The sequence below is a fragment of the Humulus lupulus genome, chromosome 1, assembly GCF_963169125.1.
Source record: "Humulus lupulus chromosome 1, drHumLupu1.1, whole genome shotgun sequence".
Classification (NCBI taxonomy): Eukaryota; Viridiplantae; Streptophyta; class Magnoliopsida; order Rosales; family Cannabaceae; genus Humulus; species Humulus lupulus.
Window position 1 is genome coordinate 231,076,084 of NC_084793.1, and position 15,960 is coordinate 231,092,043.

A 15,960-nucleotide genomic window follows, 5' to 3' on the forward strand; every position below is an offset into this window, starting at 1 on the left:
TCAATTACTGACATCTTCTTCGAGTATCAATTCGTGGGAAATAAAAGAGGGTCAAATATTTGAGAACAAGCAAGAGTTGAAGATGAAACTCCATCTTTATGCATTAAAGAAAAACTTTGAGTTTAAAGTAAAGAAGTCTGTGAAAAATATATGGTGTACAGTATGTGTTGATGATAAATGCAAATGGAGGTTGAGGGCTACAAAATTGGTTAATTCCAATATGTTCGAGGTTCGTAAATTTTTCGGTGAACACACATGCTCATTGGATGTTCGACATAAAGATCACCGTCAGGCATCCCCATGGCTTATTGGACATGTCATAAGGAGAAAATTTGAGGGTGATGATGTTAATTACAAACCAAGGTCAATTGTAAAAGATATGAGTTTATCATATGGAGTTCATATGAGCTATGCTAAAGCTTGGAGGTGTCGAGAGCATGCATTGGCTTACATAAGAGGGTACACCAGAATCATCATTTCAGAAACTTCCCTCATTTCTATACATGATGGAGCAAAAAAATCCTGGAACTGTTACTCATTTGCAGATGGACAATGAAGGTAGGTTCAAATATTGCTTCATGGCCTTAGGTGTTTCTATAATGGGGTTTAAAACATATATTCGCCCAGTTATATGTGTAGATGGAACCTTCTTGACTACTCGGTGTGGAGGTACTTTGTTATGTGCCATGGGACAAGATGCTAACAAGCAAATATATCCAATTGCATTTTCAGTAGTTGACTCAGAGAATAATGACTCATGGTTGTATTTTCTACTGAGGTTGAAGGAAGCGATTGGTGAAGTGGAGAATCTAGTATTCGTGTCTGATAGACATACTAGTATAGCAGGTGCGTTGACTAAAATTTTTCCTGAGGCACACCACGGTGCTTGTATACATCATGTTAGCATGAATATCCGTGCGAAGTTCAAAACTGACCATTGCCATGAAGAATTCTTCCTTGCAGTGAAAGCTTATAGAAAGCGAGAGTTTTTACGCCATTTTGAGAAGATTAAATTCAAAGATCTTGCAATTGCTCAATACTTAGAGAATCAAGTGGGTTTTGAAAAGTGGGCTCGTTCTTTCTTTCCTGGTCATCGATATAATTTAATGACTACAGGTATTGCCGAAAGCTGGAACAATGTCATTGCTGAGGCACGTGGGTGGCCAATTACTTGTCTCATGGAATTTATGAGGCACACTTTACAAAAATGGTTTTTCGAGCGTCGAACTGCAGCATCAGCGGCTACAAGTCCTCTTGCCACAGAAGTGGAAGCTGATTTGCGAAAGTTAGCAGACAAGTCCACTACCTCGTTCTCTTTTCCGTCTAGTCAGTATGAAATAACAGTATTGGATGGTGATCTTGATGGAGATGTCGACCTGAGGAGGAAAACATGTAGTTGTAGAAGATTTGATTTGACAGGTCTTCCTTGTGAACACGCTCTAGCTGGTGCTCGAGATCGTGGCATTAGTCCATATAGTTTATGCTCCAGATTCTACACAGTTGAAGCGTGGTTGTCATCCTATGGTGGATCTGTATATACGCTGGGTAATGAAGAATCTTGGGTGATACCAAATGACATAGGAAGTATGATGATAGCTCCTCCTTTAGTGAAGCAGAAGGCTGGTCGTCCAAAGAAGAAACGACGTTTATCAAAGGGTGAGAAGAATAGAAAACAACATAGATGTAGTAGATGTGGTGTCCTGGGCCACAATCGAGTGACGTGCACCACTGTTTGTCCCCCGCCGTCTAGACATGCTTAGTTTGTACTTTTATTGTTTTACTTTGTACTCTTCAGTTGCGGAATTTGAATTTTTAGATTGGTTCAGTAATACGACTTTTTGTGTTAAAGTTTGTTGTTTCGGACACACCTAATTCATATTCACACATAATTCACACCTAATTCACACATAGTTCACACATTATTCACACATATTTCACACGCGGTTCACACATAATTCACACCTGGTTCACACCTAGTTCACACATAGTTCACACATAGTTCAATCCCGGTTCACACATATTTCAATCCTGATTCACACTTAATTCACACCCAATTCACACATAACTTAATAAGATAAAAATGACAAAGATTTATCCATTCCACTATTAAGATGAAATAAACGAAGTCATTCAATACCATTTAATGAGATGAAGTTGACATAGTTTCTTCATACATTCAAAAGTAAGATACATATATTTAAATAAAAGACAACTATGGTTGTAAGTTATGGTAAAACAAATCTACACAAGTCTTTTTTCTAAAGAAATCCATGTTGTCGTCATTCACTTCGGATAGCGGTTTTTTGGCTAGCAAGTACTCCAGATGTTTGATGACATATACCCCACAATCGCCACTGCAAAGGAAATAAAGTTTTTTAATTATTGGAAGACCATATTGATTATTGGAAGACCAAAGTCTTTTAATATAAATATGGTTAACAGAGTTATACCTAGTTTTGGTCTGTGGCACTTTTTCTGTGCCAAGTCTTGTGAACTCAAAACTCACTTTCTGTGCTTGTAGTTGGACATCTTTCCTATGGCTTAACAGCCCACTGGATTGAATTAGAAATGGTAGCATTTTTCCCCATCTGCTCATTTTATTCTCAAACTCCTTGTTGGAGACCACAGTGATATCAGAGTCATAAGCTTTTATAAGACAGCTTGTCAATGATATCTCTAACAACACCCAATGTGTCCCAGAAAAATTAATTGGGGTAAACACTTCGTCAATGTCTTTCCAACTCCTTTTGAAATTGTTATCATCACCTACCAAGTAATCAAGCACTTCTTGTGGCCAAATGTAGCTTGATTTGATTTTCTTCTTGTTGAATTGTTCCCAATGTGGTTAGAAGAACTGTTGGAACATAGAATCCACGATGGTGAATCTTTCGGAGTAAGTCTTCTTGTAAGTGTACACTCGTTCTTTCATCAACCCTAAAGCTGCATCAATGTGCTGCATGCAAAATATTATAAGTATATATACATTCAAATTATATATATTTTTTAAAAAAAAATTATTTCAGTAGTCTTACCAGTCCGTCCAGCCATGTACGTGGTGTAAGTAGCTGAATAAACCATTTCGCAGTGCACGAACCAGCCAAGAGAGAAATAGGCTTATCATTCTTTTTTAAACCAATTACCCATTTCTTAAAACGTCTCATTTGCTTTTCGTCATATGGCTGTAGGGGATTAATTTCACAAGGATCAGTTACAATTGTCTTTGCTTTCTTTTTCTTCTTAGTTGGATCAGTAAACTCGGAACCAAAAATTCTTTTCGTTGGAACCCTCCTTCTCTTGAATTCCACCCCAGCCATATCTCCAGGAGATACCACCTTACAGCTAGGGCTATCTTCTCCAACAACGTGCTCCATAATAAATGTACGGTGTGGTGAAGCAAGATGCTCATCTGATAATGAATCCTCAGAATCACTACCTTTACGTTGCGAGAGCACTAATTCAATTAGATAATCCAACTTCTCCTCCATTCTTTGTTGGTTACTTTTCAAAGTGTCAATATCAGCTAACAACTTTTCATGGTGGGTGTTAATTGGAGTTGGTATCTCTTTCTTGTCTTGCTCGTGACGATGCCCATCTGCTACATCGGGCTTTGTGGGAGATTCCTCACGTTCTTCCCTTTCAAACTCCAATTCCACATCATCGTCTACAAAGCTAATAACACGTCCCATGAGTAGTTCATCTGGTCCTTGAATAATAGAGTCATGAAATTCTTTCTCTTCGGGTCTTGGATTGAGCGTGGCCTTCACAAGATTCTGCAACAAAATAATAAATTAATAAAGTATAAACATTACTTATAAATCACAAACTCAAATAAAATCTTAACGACTTACACTTTTTTTCTTAAATACACCTTCAATATCTTTCTCTTTTAGCATTTTATGCGCTGACCAGCTAAGCATTCTTGGAAAGGCCAGGGGTTGTTGATCAGCAAATGCAGAGAACTTTGTGAAAATTTCATAGGCCCAATATTGCAGAGCAATGGCATAACCATAAATTGTGTACTGAGGTGCTGGTCTTTTTCTCTTTTGCTCAACATTCTTCAAGTATTTATTCCTTAGCCTTTCCATATCTTTTGCCAAGCCGAATAATGTCTTCTCGTACGATAATCTCCCCCAAGGATAGTTGAAGAAGTCATCTTCATTTTCCACCATGGAAAGGACATCAATAAAGCATTTCATCTTTGGTTCACTAGGTAATAAAAGAGAGTCTACCAAAAAACATAGACCTAATTTCCATACGTCTTCTTTCACATCGCACCTTTTGAATCCATCTTCCAACTCTTCAGAAGACAAACATTCTTTATTGTTCAAGTATGTCTGGAGAAGTCTTTTACTCTTGGTCATTTCTTTATACTTTGCCTGATCCGGAGAAATTCCACAATTCAATCCAGTGATCAAACCAAATTCACTAATTCCAAACCTTGTATTCTGACCACAAATATTAAAATTCAAGCAGTATTCGTTCTTTCCTCTACCAACAACTCTCCTAAGCAGTAACTGGTGAATAATAACTCCAGAATATTGTAGAGGCGGAGCTAAGAAGAATTGCTTGAATGGTGACTGTTTCGCTCGTTCCAACAAGTCAAATGTCGCGAACTTTGCTATTATTGTACTCATAATGCTCCCTCCCCTATACGCAACCTTTGCTGGATAATGCCTTTCAGTAGGAAGCATGAGGAGTGACATCTGAAAAGGTAAATTAAATAAGCGCTTAATACATAACTCAGATATATTCACACTTTCTTCACATACGGTTCACACATTATTTACACATGGTTCACACATGGTTCACGCATAGCTCACCCAAATTCACACCAACCTCACATAGTTCACACACAATTCACACACAGTTCACACATAGTTCACACATAGTTACTATTGAGGTACATTTTATGTACACTAGTTTAGAAACTCTACAGCAACCAAATCACACCAAAACCAAAATACCAAACACTGCAGCAATGACAAGTAAAGAAAACACAGGGGAGTTTAGAGCATAAAGGTCTCCTAAGTTCATTTTGCTAGTCTTGCCATCTCAATTCGCTATTCTCAAAGAGTTACAGAGCTTCTCTCCTCTCTTTTTCTCTATTCTCTACCTTTTTCACCAGCCATCTACCGTACAAGTTTTCCATAACTCAGCCAATCATTTGCATCAGAGGTGTAATGATTAAAACACATCAGAAAATGATTGCCAAACCAATTCTGCAGCCCCACGTGTACCAACTGCAAATTCTAGTTGTCACCTTAATTTTAAACCACCTTGGCTGCAATTGCAGAACCAAATGCAACTCTGGCCAGCATTGCCATAAGCTATGTCTTACTCTTGACCACTTAGTACATATGGTAACTAATGTGAGAGACATCCTTAAATAACAGTTATTATAACTAAAACAAGCCTAATCATAGTGCATACCCCACAACAACCAGAATATTATTTCCTCAAAAGTTCCCAAAATACAGCCTCATTCCTCATTCTAGTCAACCTTTTCTTGGTTATATTAAATAAATATATGTATATATATTCATGATTTCAGCCGAGGCCATACCATAATACACATCACTTAGAAATTATTTCAACACTTCAAAATAAGACAGTACAATTTGATATTGACAGTATGTACAAGTTTCTCATCATACTCTTGCCTCACTACAAGGAAATAAGTCTAATAATGGCTTATTATAATCAAGAAAAGGTTCAAGAATCACTTTTAATAGGGTTAGTTAGTATAGTTTCCTTTTATAATTCACACATTATTCACCATAAGTTCAGAACATGGTTAACACACCATTCACACCAAATTCACACATGGTTCACACATCATTCTCACATTGTTCACCATAATTTCGGAACATGGTTCGCACATCGTTCACACACTATTCACACCAAATTCACACACTATTCACACTAAAATCACATATGGTTCACACCAACTTCACTTCATACATGGTTCACACCACAATCACACATGGTTCACATCAATTTCACACATTGTTCACACTGAAATTACATATGGTTCACAACAACTTCACTTCACACATGGTTCACACTAAATTCACACCACAATCACACATGGTTCACACCAATTTCACACATTGTTCACTGAAATTACATATGGTTCACACTCGTTCTTTCACACCAAATTCATACTAAATTCACTCCTTATTTCCCAATTAAAACATGCCTCAAGTAGTTAGAAATTCCGAAATTTAACCAAAGTACAAATTCAAAATAAACAAAGGAGTCATAATAACAACAAGGGATCCCAAAAACAATACCTTGGGCTAGGGTATCGGGCTTGCAAGGGGAGTGTGGGGTCTTAGGTGTTGTAAACCTTGGGCTCCGGCGACGTGGGCTCGACGATATGGCTGAAATGTGGGTGGGTTCGGCGTCGGGACCAAGCGAAGGGGATGGGTTCGTGGGTTCGGGACCAAGAGTGTAAAAGGGGCTGGTGGCTGTGGAGATGATGACGCAAGTGGGAGGAGGGACGAGGTGGGTGCTGGCCGGAGTACCACCGCAGCTTCGACGGGAAAAAATCTGGGTTTGGGAGGGAGGGTTTTCAATGGACGGGAAGGGGGAAGAGTAAGAAACTGAAAGAGTTATTTGGGTTGTTTAACAAAAGGGGTAATTTTGTCTTAAAGAGTTAAAAATGTGAAAAACTTTAACTAAGGGTTAGAGTTATAAATATGGGGCTGAATAGGGTTAGTTCATGGAGTTACCCTTAGGGAATAGGGACCCATGCAAGTTTATTTAAAAATTAAAGGGAATTTACTTATTTACTCAAAGAGGATTTACTTGTTAGTACTTCGTATTTTTTGCAAAGTTTTAGTATCTTCTTTTTTTTAATAAAGTTCATATATTATTCTGCATTTTAAAATCATACATATTTGGTATCCTAGATTTAAAATTAATAATTAAAATTTTATCAATATAACAAAACTGTCATCAATTATATATAATTAAATAATTAAATTTGAATTTGGAACTCATATAATTAAGAACAATTTGATTAAATTAGCAAAATTTTATTAATTTAATTTGAGTTAAGTTACTAAATATGTACGATTTCAAAATACAAAGTACCAAATGAGTATTATTGTAAACACAAAGTAACAAAACAATATTTAATAAAAATACAGAGTAACCAAATGGTTACTTATCCAAAATTAAAACACATAATAAGGAGATTCTGTTTTGTGAGAAGAGAGGTAGTAACACTAAAAATAAAGCTTCTTCATTGTCTTCTTCATTTTGGGATAGCATGAAAATTCTTTCATATCACAGTAATAACCAAAAGTAATATTATTAAAATATAAAATATTATAAAAGAGTAAAATGAATTTTTCCCCTGAATTATTACTTTTGAAATTTTTACTTGTTAGAAATTCTTTCCCAATTATTGAAACTATAAAAAAAAACTTCTATTCAGAAGCCTAACAAAAGAACTGATGTTGGGTGAAAAATATTGAAGGATAACATAAGTAGTGACAAAAGTTTAGGAGAAAAAATAATTTTTGTCCTGCCTGAATCTAAAAATTATAAAAAGTAAGAAAATAATGTTACTAAGTTTATTTAGAAGTTTACTACCAACCAAGTGGCCTAGTGGTAAAGTGGCATGTCTAAAGCCCTAGAGGGTAGGGGTTCGAATTTGCGTGACTCTATTTGGCAGCATGGAAAGACAGTCCAAAGAATCTTAAATGTGAGCAAACTGTGTGTCAGCCCAATCATCCTTGTGATCTGCCTCAGGATCATTTTAGCACTAGTTGGTTGATGAGGCTCAGGTGACGCACCTCATCATAGGGGGGGCGACCCGTCAAATAGAATCTTGGCAAACATTCCTGGACGGGGTTAGAGCTCTCATGGTAACGCTCAAAGAGGAGATTCACATTTACATTTTTATAAAATGATTAAAATTTATTTGAAGCGCATTGTCTTTATAGTTTTATAGTTTTGTTGATTCCATACAAAATGATGCGATTGAAAAGAATCAACGGCAATCAATTCATTCCATGAATGAAATCGAAGGTCATGGGTTGTGGGGGCAATAAAAGACATAGACGTTTATTAGAAGCAACAAACCAATCCTAGCATATTATTCTATTGTCTTAGAAATATTGGTTTAGTTAAATTAAACCATTTGTAACTAATGTTGGTTATCTTATACTAACTAGCTTATTTATTTACTAACAACCTATATAATCACTAGGCCAACAATGTAACAACTCAGTGTTTTATTGCCTCAAGCTGCAAAATCTTGAGCAAATCCCACGATTCCTCACAGGGCTAAATGAATCATATCATGTTGTTCGTGCACATGTTCTTCTCATTGAACCCTTTCCTTCTATTTCCAAAGTTTTTTTTCTACTATTGTACAAGAAGAGAGACAAATAAAGTTGAGGCCCTCATCCACCACCAATCTAATGGCTGCCTTCGCTGCTACCAATTCCAATCCCTCCTCACTTTTGCCCTCAAGAACCAAGAAGATGTGCCCAACTTGTTCCCATTGTCAAAAGACGAGACATCTCAAAGAAAAATGATATTTCATTCATGGATTCCCTCCGAGATATGGCACTAAAAAGCCTGATTACTCAACAAGACTAGTTGTTAATCAAGCTACTGCATCTCACTCATCCTCCAATATGTCGAGCACTCACTCTACAATACAGAGCCTCATTACTCTACTCAACCAACAACTCCAACAACCCACCACTTCCAATACAAATGCTATGTCAGTAGTGTCTTCAATTTTTTGTCACTCTGTACCTTTCTCAACTGTATTTTGGGTAGTCAACATTGGTGCTACTCTTCATGTCCATTGTGATATAAATTTATTTACTTAATTCACCAAAAACTCAGTTGCAACATATATTACCTGACCTAGTGGTTTACAAATCCAAGTCTGTAAAACTTGAATTGTTCAATTAAATGTTGATTTATGCCTATATGATGTGCTATATCTTTCTAAATTTCACTTTAATCTTCTTACGGTCCATGCTTTATTACAAACCACAAAATTTACTCTCTCTTTTTCTCATTCTCATTATCTTATTTAGGAAACAACTCCGAACAAGGTGATTAGGACTGCTAAGAGAACTGTTCATTTATATTTTCTACAACAAGAGAAGTCTCATGTACCTTCCCGTTCTTTTATTCATTCTAAGAATACTTGTATTGATGTCCATACTTGGCATGCACGCCTAGGGCATCCTTCCATTAAAGTTACAAATTCATTAAATAAAATTTTATAATTTTCAACTTCTCATCATCATAATCCTTGTCACATATGTCATTTAGCAAAACAAAAAAAGTTGCCTTTTGATTTTCATAATAATATGGATCCTCTTGCTTTTGATCTAGTGCATATGGATATTTGGGGTCCATACTCAATTTCTACTTTAGAAGGAAACAAATATTTTCTTACCATAATTGATGACCACACTAAATTTACTTGGGTGTACATGTTAAAGTGTAAATCGGATGTTCAAACAATTATTCCACAATTTTATGCTTATATTTTAGCTCATTTTTCAGCCCCTATAAAATCCATGCAATCAGATAATGCAAAAGAACTCAACTTGAGTTCTTTCTATGCCACAAAAGGCATCCAATTATTCCATTGATGTGTTGAGTGTTGAGATTGGTTAAATACATGGTGAAATTGTTTAGGCATGAAGAGGTGTTAAAACAATAACGATTTCACAAAAGTCAACAAAGTGAAAGTTGACTTTTGGTATAGGCATTTATAAATCAACTTTTTGGGTCCAAAATATTTATTTTGAGTATATAAGAGTACCCAAGAATTTTTGGAGCATTTGGAGGTGTTTTGAGACAAGTCTCGGAGTGCCAAAACAGAGGCATCGGTGATGCGTCACCCCTAGGAGGCGACGCGTTGCCTGAAGCTTTGAACCCTAGACTAAACAGACCAGGCAATGCATTGTCTGGTCATAGGCGATACATCGCCTGCCAGGAGACACGTTGCCTGGACTGTTACAGGGTGTCCGTACGGTTACGTAATTTAGCTCCAAAACTTAAATTTAAATGCTTTAATCTCATTGGTTGAGTCTAATAAGGGTCTTATACTATTGAAGGGGTTCATATGAGTTAGTTGGTGAATTGATCAATCGTCTCTCTCTCTCTCTCTCTATAAGAAGAACTATATCTCTTTCTCTCTAGCTCCGAGATTACTAGTTTTCTCCAAGATCTTCATCAAGAAAGCTTGGCTTGTATGAAGGATCAAGACTTGTGTATCCCAATCTCATTCCATTGTTGTAGCTTAAAGCACTTCCATAAACAAGGCTAGGAATAGAGATTTTTGGACAACAAATCTTCATTTGTGTCAAGTGATCTGTATTTTCTGTACGCAAGTATACGTATTCGTGTCAAGTAGTAAATTCCGGAAGAACGGATATTGTCCCACAGAGGCTATCTCCCAAGTACCACTAATTGATTTTCAATTCTATTTGGTTAATTAAAATTTAAGGGAACAATTAAAAATAAAGGAAATACTATAAACTACGAACCAAAATTAAAGAACTGGAAACAAAACAATGAATCACTACTTAAAAATCAAAAATAAAAAAAACCTAGGAATTAATTTCATCAACTGTTCATTCTATTAATTTTAATAATCAATTCTAAATCTCTTCTTTCTATTCTAATAGCAGGTTAATATAATCGATTCTTATTCTTTTTCAAGATATAAGATCTCAATCTATATGCAGGTTTTCTACATTTCTGTGATAAACTTGAATATATAAAAGGCATTAAACATGGAAACCTAATTACTACACAAGTCATACATGTACTTTTGTCCAATATGCACCCTATGTCTATACAATGATAGCATATTCAATTCTCATCTTTCGAATTTTGAATCAAAACCATTAAATCAAGCAAATAGTGATCAAGTATTTACTAGCATTAAACACACATCATATAGATTAGAATAGAAAAGAAGTATCAATAGAAAATCATAATAAAATTAAATAGAATCTCAGTGACTACATTAATTCCTAAATAAAAGAAATTAGTTCATAGATAACATGATGAAAATAAACTGCAGATAATTGTTCATAAAAATCAACCTAAAGAATTCAGATGAAAAAGAAAACTAATTACAGCAACCTCTTTTAATCTAGGGTTTTTAAAACTGAGACTCCTCTCCAAAATCGCAGAATAATGTTCCATAAATAGGCCTCCAATGTTCCCAAGTGAATAGACTAGATTACCCTTCAAAAAGTGGTTTAAAATCTGAAAAAACGCGTAACCAGCGCTGTAGCGCTGCTTCTGGAGCGCTGTAGCGCTATTAACAATGCCAAAATGCCTCAAAATTTGGTGCACTAGCGCTACTCTTCAGTTCTTGATAGCGTTGTAGCGCTACTTCCAGAATAGAACGAAAACTCGTGTCAAACAGCTTGCAGCGTCAACTCATCGTATTTTGATCATAACTCCTTCAATATAACTCTGGATTGAATGATTCAAAAAGATATGGAAAGCTAAGAGAAATATCTACAACTTATACTTCTAAAAGTGTTTCCAGAAAGTGAATAAATCATGGTCAAAATGCGGCTTGAAGTATTAAACTTGCGTTATAGAGCATAAACGACGTATGTTGAGCATCTTCAATGTAGTATTTTCCACACATAATGTCTTGAAACTCCACAATCAACACGAAATCCATCTTATTTATCATATTTAACAAGTTTCTTCTTATTTCACTCCATATTATGTACTTGACCATTAAAACCTGAAACAAGAAGAAAACAAGCATAAATCTGCGCTAAACAATCCTAAATAACTAAAAACATAACATAAAACAATCTCTAAAACAAACCTTAAATGAACCTAACATCAAGCCTTGTAACTTTTGTGTTTCACATAAAATCATAGCTTGTGATTTTATGTTCCTAGGGTTTGTTCTTCAAGGAAGGTCCACTCTTATCTCATTGTGATTATGTAATTTGTGTTTAATTATTCTCAAAGGTTGATTTACTTGAATCTTTTGTCTTGAGTTGTATCACAAACAAAAGGTTATCAATAGCCTATTCCCCAACAATAAAAAAATCTCTATCTCTAAACTTTGTCTAGTGTCAAAGTTTGTGTATTTCTAAAGGTTTTTGTGCTAGTTAAAGTCATGGAAGAAAGCTCATCAATCTCAGCCCTCAAGTTCATGTCTCAAGATCTAGTTAGACTAGATAGGTTTGATGGCTCAAACTTTGTAAGATGGCAAGACAAGATCAAGTTTCCCCTCACAACATTGAAAGTTTACTACATTATTGACAAAGACTTGAAGACTTTGGTGCCTCCAAAGGACGGTGATTCTCAAGAAGTGATCAAAGAAAGGAAGAAAATGGAAGAAGATGAACTCATTTGTAGGGGTCACATACTCAATGCTTTGTCAGATAGCCTTTATGATCTCTACACAAACACTACATCGACAAATGAGATATGGGAAACTCTTAAGAAGAAATACAAAATCGAAGAAGAAGGTACCACGAAATCCCTTATCACTCAATACATGGAATTTAAATTCTTTGATGCTAAACCCGTACTTCCCCAAGTACATGAGCTTCAAGTTATTCTGAATAAGTTGTCTACTCTTAAGATAACATTGTCGGAACCCTTCATTGTGGCAGGGATTATAGCCAAACTACCTCTATCTTGGAGAGGCTATAGGAAGAAGATTCTCCATAAGAATGAAGAGATATCTTCGGAAGAAATCTTAAAACACCTAAGGATTGAAGATGAGTCTCAGTCTAGAGACAAGAGTATGGAAGAGTTCAATGTTGGGACATCCAAGGCTAATGCTATAGAGAAACCCTCTCAATCCAAAGGGAAAACTCACAAGAAACCCCAATCAAAGAAATATACTCATCTAGGCCCAAGGAAGAATGAAGGGTAATTCAAGGGTGTGAAAGACCTTTTGTTTTGTTTGTGGCAAGAGTGGTCACTTGGGTAGGGATTACAAGTATCGAAAGCCCCATAACAATGGATCCAAAGTCAACCTAACTCAAGATGAGTTAGTTGCAAATTTGAATGAGGTGAATGCCATCCAAGGAAAGGTGCAAGGGTGGTGGTATGACAATTGTGCCACCATTCATGTAGCCAATGATAGAGAGGTCTTCAATACCTTTGAGGAACCAAATGGTGGGCAAGAGATCCAAATGGGGAATGAGAAAAGGTCCAAGGTGTTGAGCAAAGGGAATGTTGATTTATACTTCACACCCAGAAGGAAGGTTCTCTTAACCAATGTATTGTATGTTCCAGATATGAGTAGGAATTGTAACGCCTAAACTCCAGGGATCGTTACAGTGTGCCATATAAACAGTGCTAAACTCGCTAATCGAGTCATTTGGCCAAAATTGTGTAACTAAGTATGATTGGCGGTTTAGGGATTAAATTTTTTGGTTAAGATGTAATGTTTCATTAGAACGCTTACTGTATACATTGGGATCCCAAAAATATAATTTCAGAGTCGATTAAAAGAAAATATTTACAACAGGCCGATCTAAGCGGCAAAACAGGGTTTAACCCTATTTCCTCTTTCAACCCTCGACCGTGGCGGTCGAGCAGCCGCATATGTACACATCGTCACCTAAGCTCTCCAACTTATGGATGGTCTAGCTTTCTATTGCCTTTACCTGCACCACATAGCACCCGTGAGCTGAAGCCCATAAAAAAAACTTAATATGCTCATGAACATTAATAACATGTCATCAAATCATAAGGCACACACCTAGCAGATATAGCCCTAATCAAGCAGGCACATGAGTTCACGTAATGTTGAGTATAACACATCAACCAATGATCATAATAATCATCCAGGGCTTTTAGCCCAAAATAGATGAGTGACAGTGGTACAGTCACTAAGGTGGGTTCCACTCCCTTTATAAATAAGTGATCCTTTCACTAGCTTAAACAAGATAGTTATCTGGTGAAATAGTCACCAGCATAAACCTATCGAGTAGATAAGTGATCCTTTCACTAGCTTAAATAGGATAGGTGCATGATGACTAGTCACCAACATAACCCTCCTCATGACCATAGAGTCATAACCATGGGGTACTGCTCCGTAGCCATGTGACAAACAGTCACCTAGGCCTTTGGCCCTGGCCCTGAGTAACTAGTCTTAGACTAGACAAGCGCTTATAAGTTTCATCGACCTTAGGGTCGGTCCAACATTAATACCCCATATGAGTCATTCAATGCTGATATCGATTAGATCTAATCTTCATTCGGCCCTGCGTTTAGGACGCTATGCCGTTTTCGGCTATTAGGTCCGTAGTACGCGACCAGTGCCAACCCTGACTAGTCAGTGCCATATACAAGTAAGCAATGCCACCAAACATATATCATATATCCAATATCCGAATACAGGGCATTCAACATGCTTACTTAACAAATACTAGCATAATTAGGATCATGCATAACCACAGAGGCTCAAGCTCTGAACAATATCATACTCAGTATACAAAGCATGTCCTAATCACATGTTTCTCGTGCATTACATTTATGTTATCAAACTAGGAAAACATAACCCCACATTTTGAGGAAATAATGCAGAATGTATTTGTGAGGCTATAATCCTACCAATATAACCAGACATGCCTGACAAAACAGCATATAGTAATACTGCTTTATCAGGATTTACAGTAGTCACATGACTACTAGGTGTTAGATTTGTGCAAAGAAAATTCAACAAAATTCTTTTCTCTCGGATTAACAAATTAAAGGAAAAACCTATTCTAACTATCCCATTAAGAGCATTGACTCCCAGCTGGAGTCAAAGCAGACAAAATGTTATCCCAGGTACGCTCCTCGCATAAATTATTTTTCAATTCTTTGTAATCATCGTTATCTTGTGTGGGCAACCTAAAGAAATCATTAATTATCTTTCTATCAAAGCAATTAGTTTCCCCCTAACTTTGGCTTCCCGAGTATAATCATGGTCAAAGGCATTTGCATAAAATTCTCTCATAATGGGTATTACTGCAGAAATAGGTGGGGAACAAAAATATTTCAAGTGATGAGTGTTAATGACATGGACATACTCTTTAGGGACAATAAACTCTCCCTCAACATTGGTTGCAAACCCTCTTTCCTAAATCAGATTCCTAGACTTTTCTACTCTATACCTAGACTTAGCACTGTAGCGTCCCAAATTTGCTAATAAGGCTTAGGGCCTTGATTAGCGTGCATGGAGGGCAATAAGTGATTTATTATGTTAATATGTGAATTTTATGAGTATTTGATTAAAAATGCATGTTTAGGTGAATTAAATATGCATGTGAACCCCATTTGGTCATTAGGGGCATGTTAGTAATTTTAGCCCTTTGAGAGCATAAATGCAGTATTTGTGTGTATTGTGATTGACACCATGTGTGAGTGGTGATATATTTATGAGGCACGATCTGAGACAGTCCTAGGGAGCGGTTTAGCTAGGAAGTCACAACGGGACCCGATACCCAACTCAGAGCGAGTCAAGGGGTATTTTGAGTGAAAGATATTTAATTGAGTTATCGGGTTATGAAAATAAATATTTGGAGATATATTTGAAGTTAGAGCGTTTAGGAGGGGATATTAGGGAAATTTACTATTTTCCCCTCGGGGATGTTTTTGGTACCCCGAGCCTTGGGGATAACTTAAGTGACTTAAGCTAGGTAAGACAAAACATAGAAACACTCAGAAAACTTGGCCTAAACCAACCCTATCTCCCTTTTCTCTCCCTCTTGTTTTCTCTAGACTTTTCCAAGGGAATCATTGAAACTTAAACAAGGAATTGGAACTCTAGACTTGAAGATTAGCTCAGTACTAGCTTGTGGATTCTAACAGAGGTTGAGGTAAGCTTTGAATTATGATTTTAGCTAATAAATTATGTAGTTCTTGGTTGAGTTTTAGTTTTCTTGGGTCTTTGAAGTTAAATATTGAATTGGGGATTTGATGAGG

General features: G+C 36.4%; 2 protein-coding genes across 2 annotated transcripts; one reads left to right on the forward strand and one right to left on the reverse strand.

The window, feature by feature from the left end:
* Nucleotides 1-599: 599 nt before the first annotated feature.
* On the forward strand, nucleotides 600-1,760 carry LOC133830676 (uncharacterized). The gene has a single exon (XM_062260705.1). The coding sequence runs from the start codon at nucleotides 600-602 to the stop codon at nucleotides 1,758-1,760; it is 1,161 nt and encodes a 386-aa protein (XP_062116689.1).
* A 755-nt stretch (nucleotides 1,761-2,515) lies between these two features.
* LOC133804186 (uncharacterized) lies at nucleotides 2,516-4,649 on the reverse strand. Its single transcript, XM_062242353.1, has 3 exons — nucleotides 3,849-4,649; nucleotides 3,033-3,770; nucleotides 2,516-2,953 (listed from the first exon to the last, which is right to left on the reverse strand). Exons 1-3 carry the CDS (start codon nucleotides 4,632-4,634, stop codon nucleotides 2,846-2,848), a joined length of 1,632 nt encoding a protein of 543 aa, XP_062098337.1. The 5' UTR covers nucleotides 4,635-4,649; the 3' UTR covers nucleotides 2,516-2,845.
* Between the last annotated feature and the right edge of the window lie 11,311 nt (nucleotides 4,650-15,960).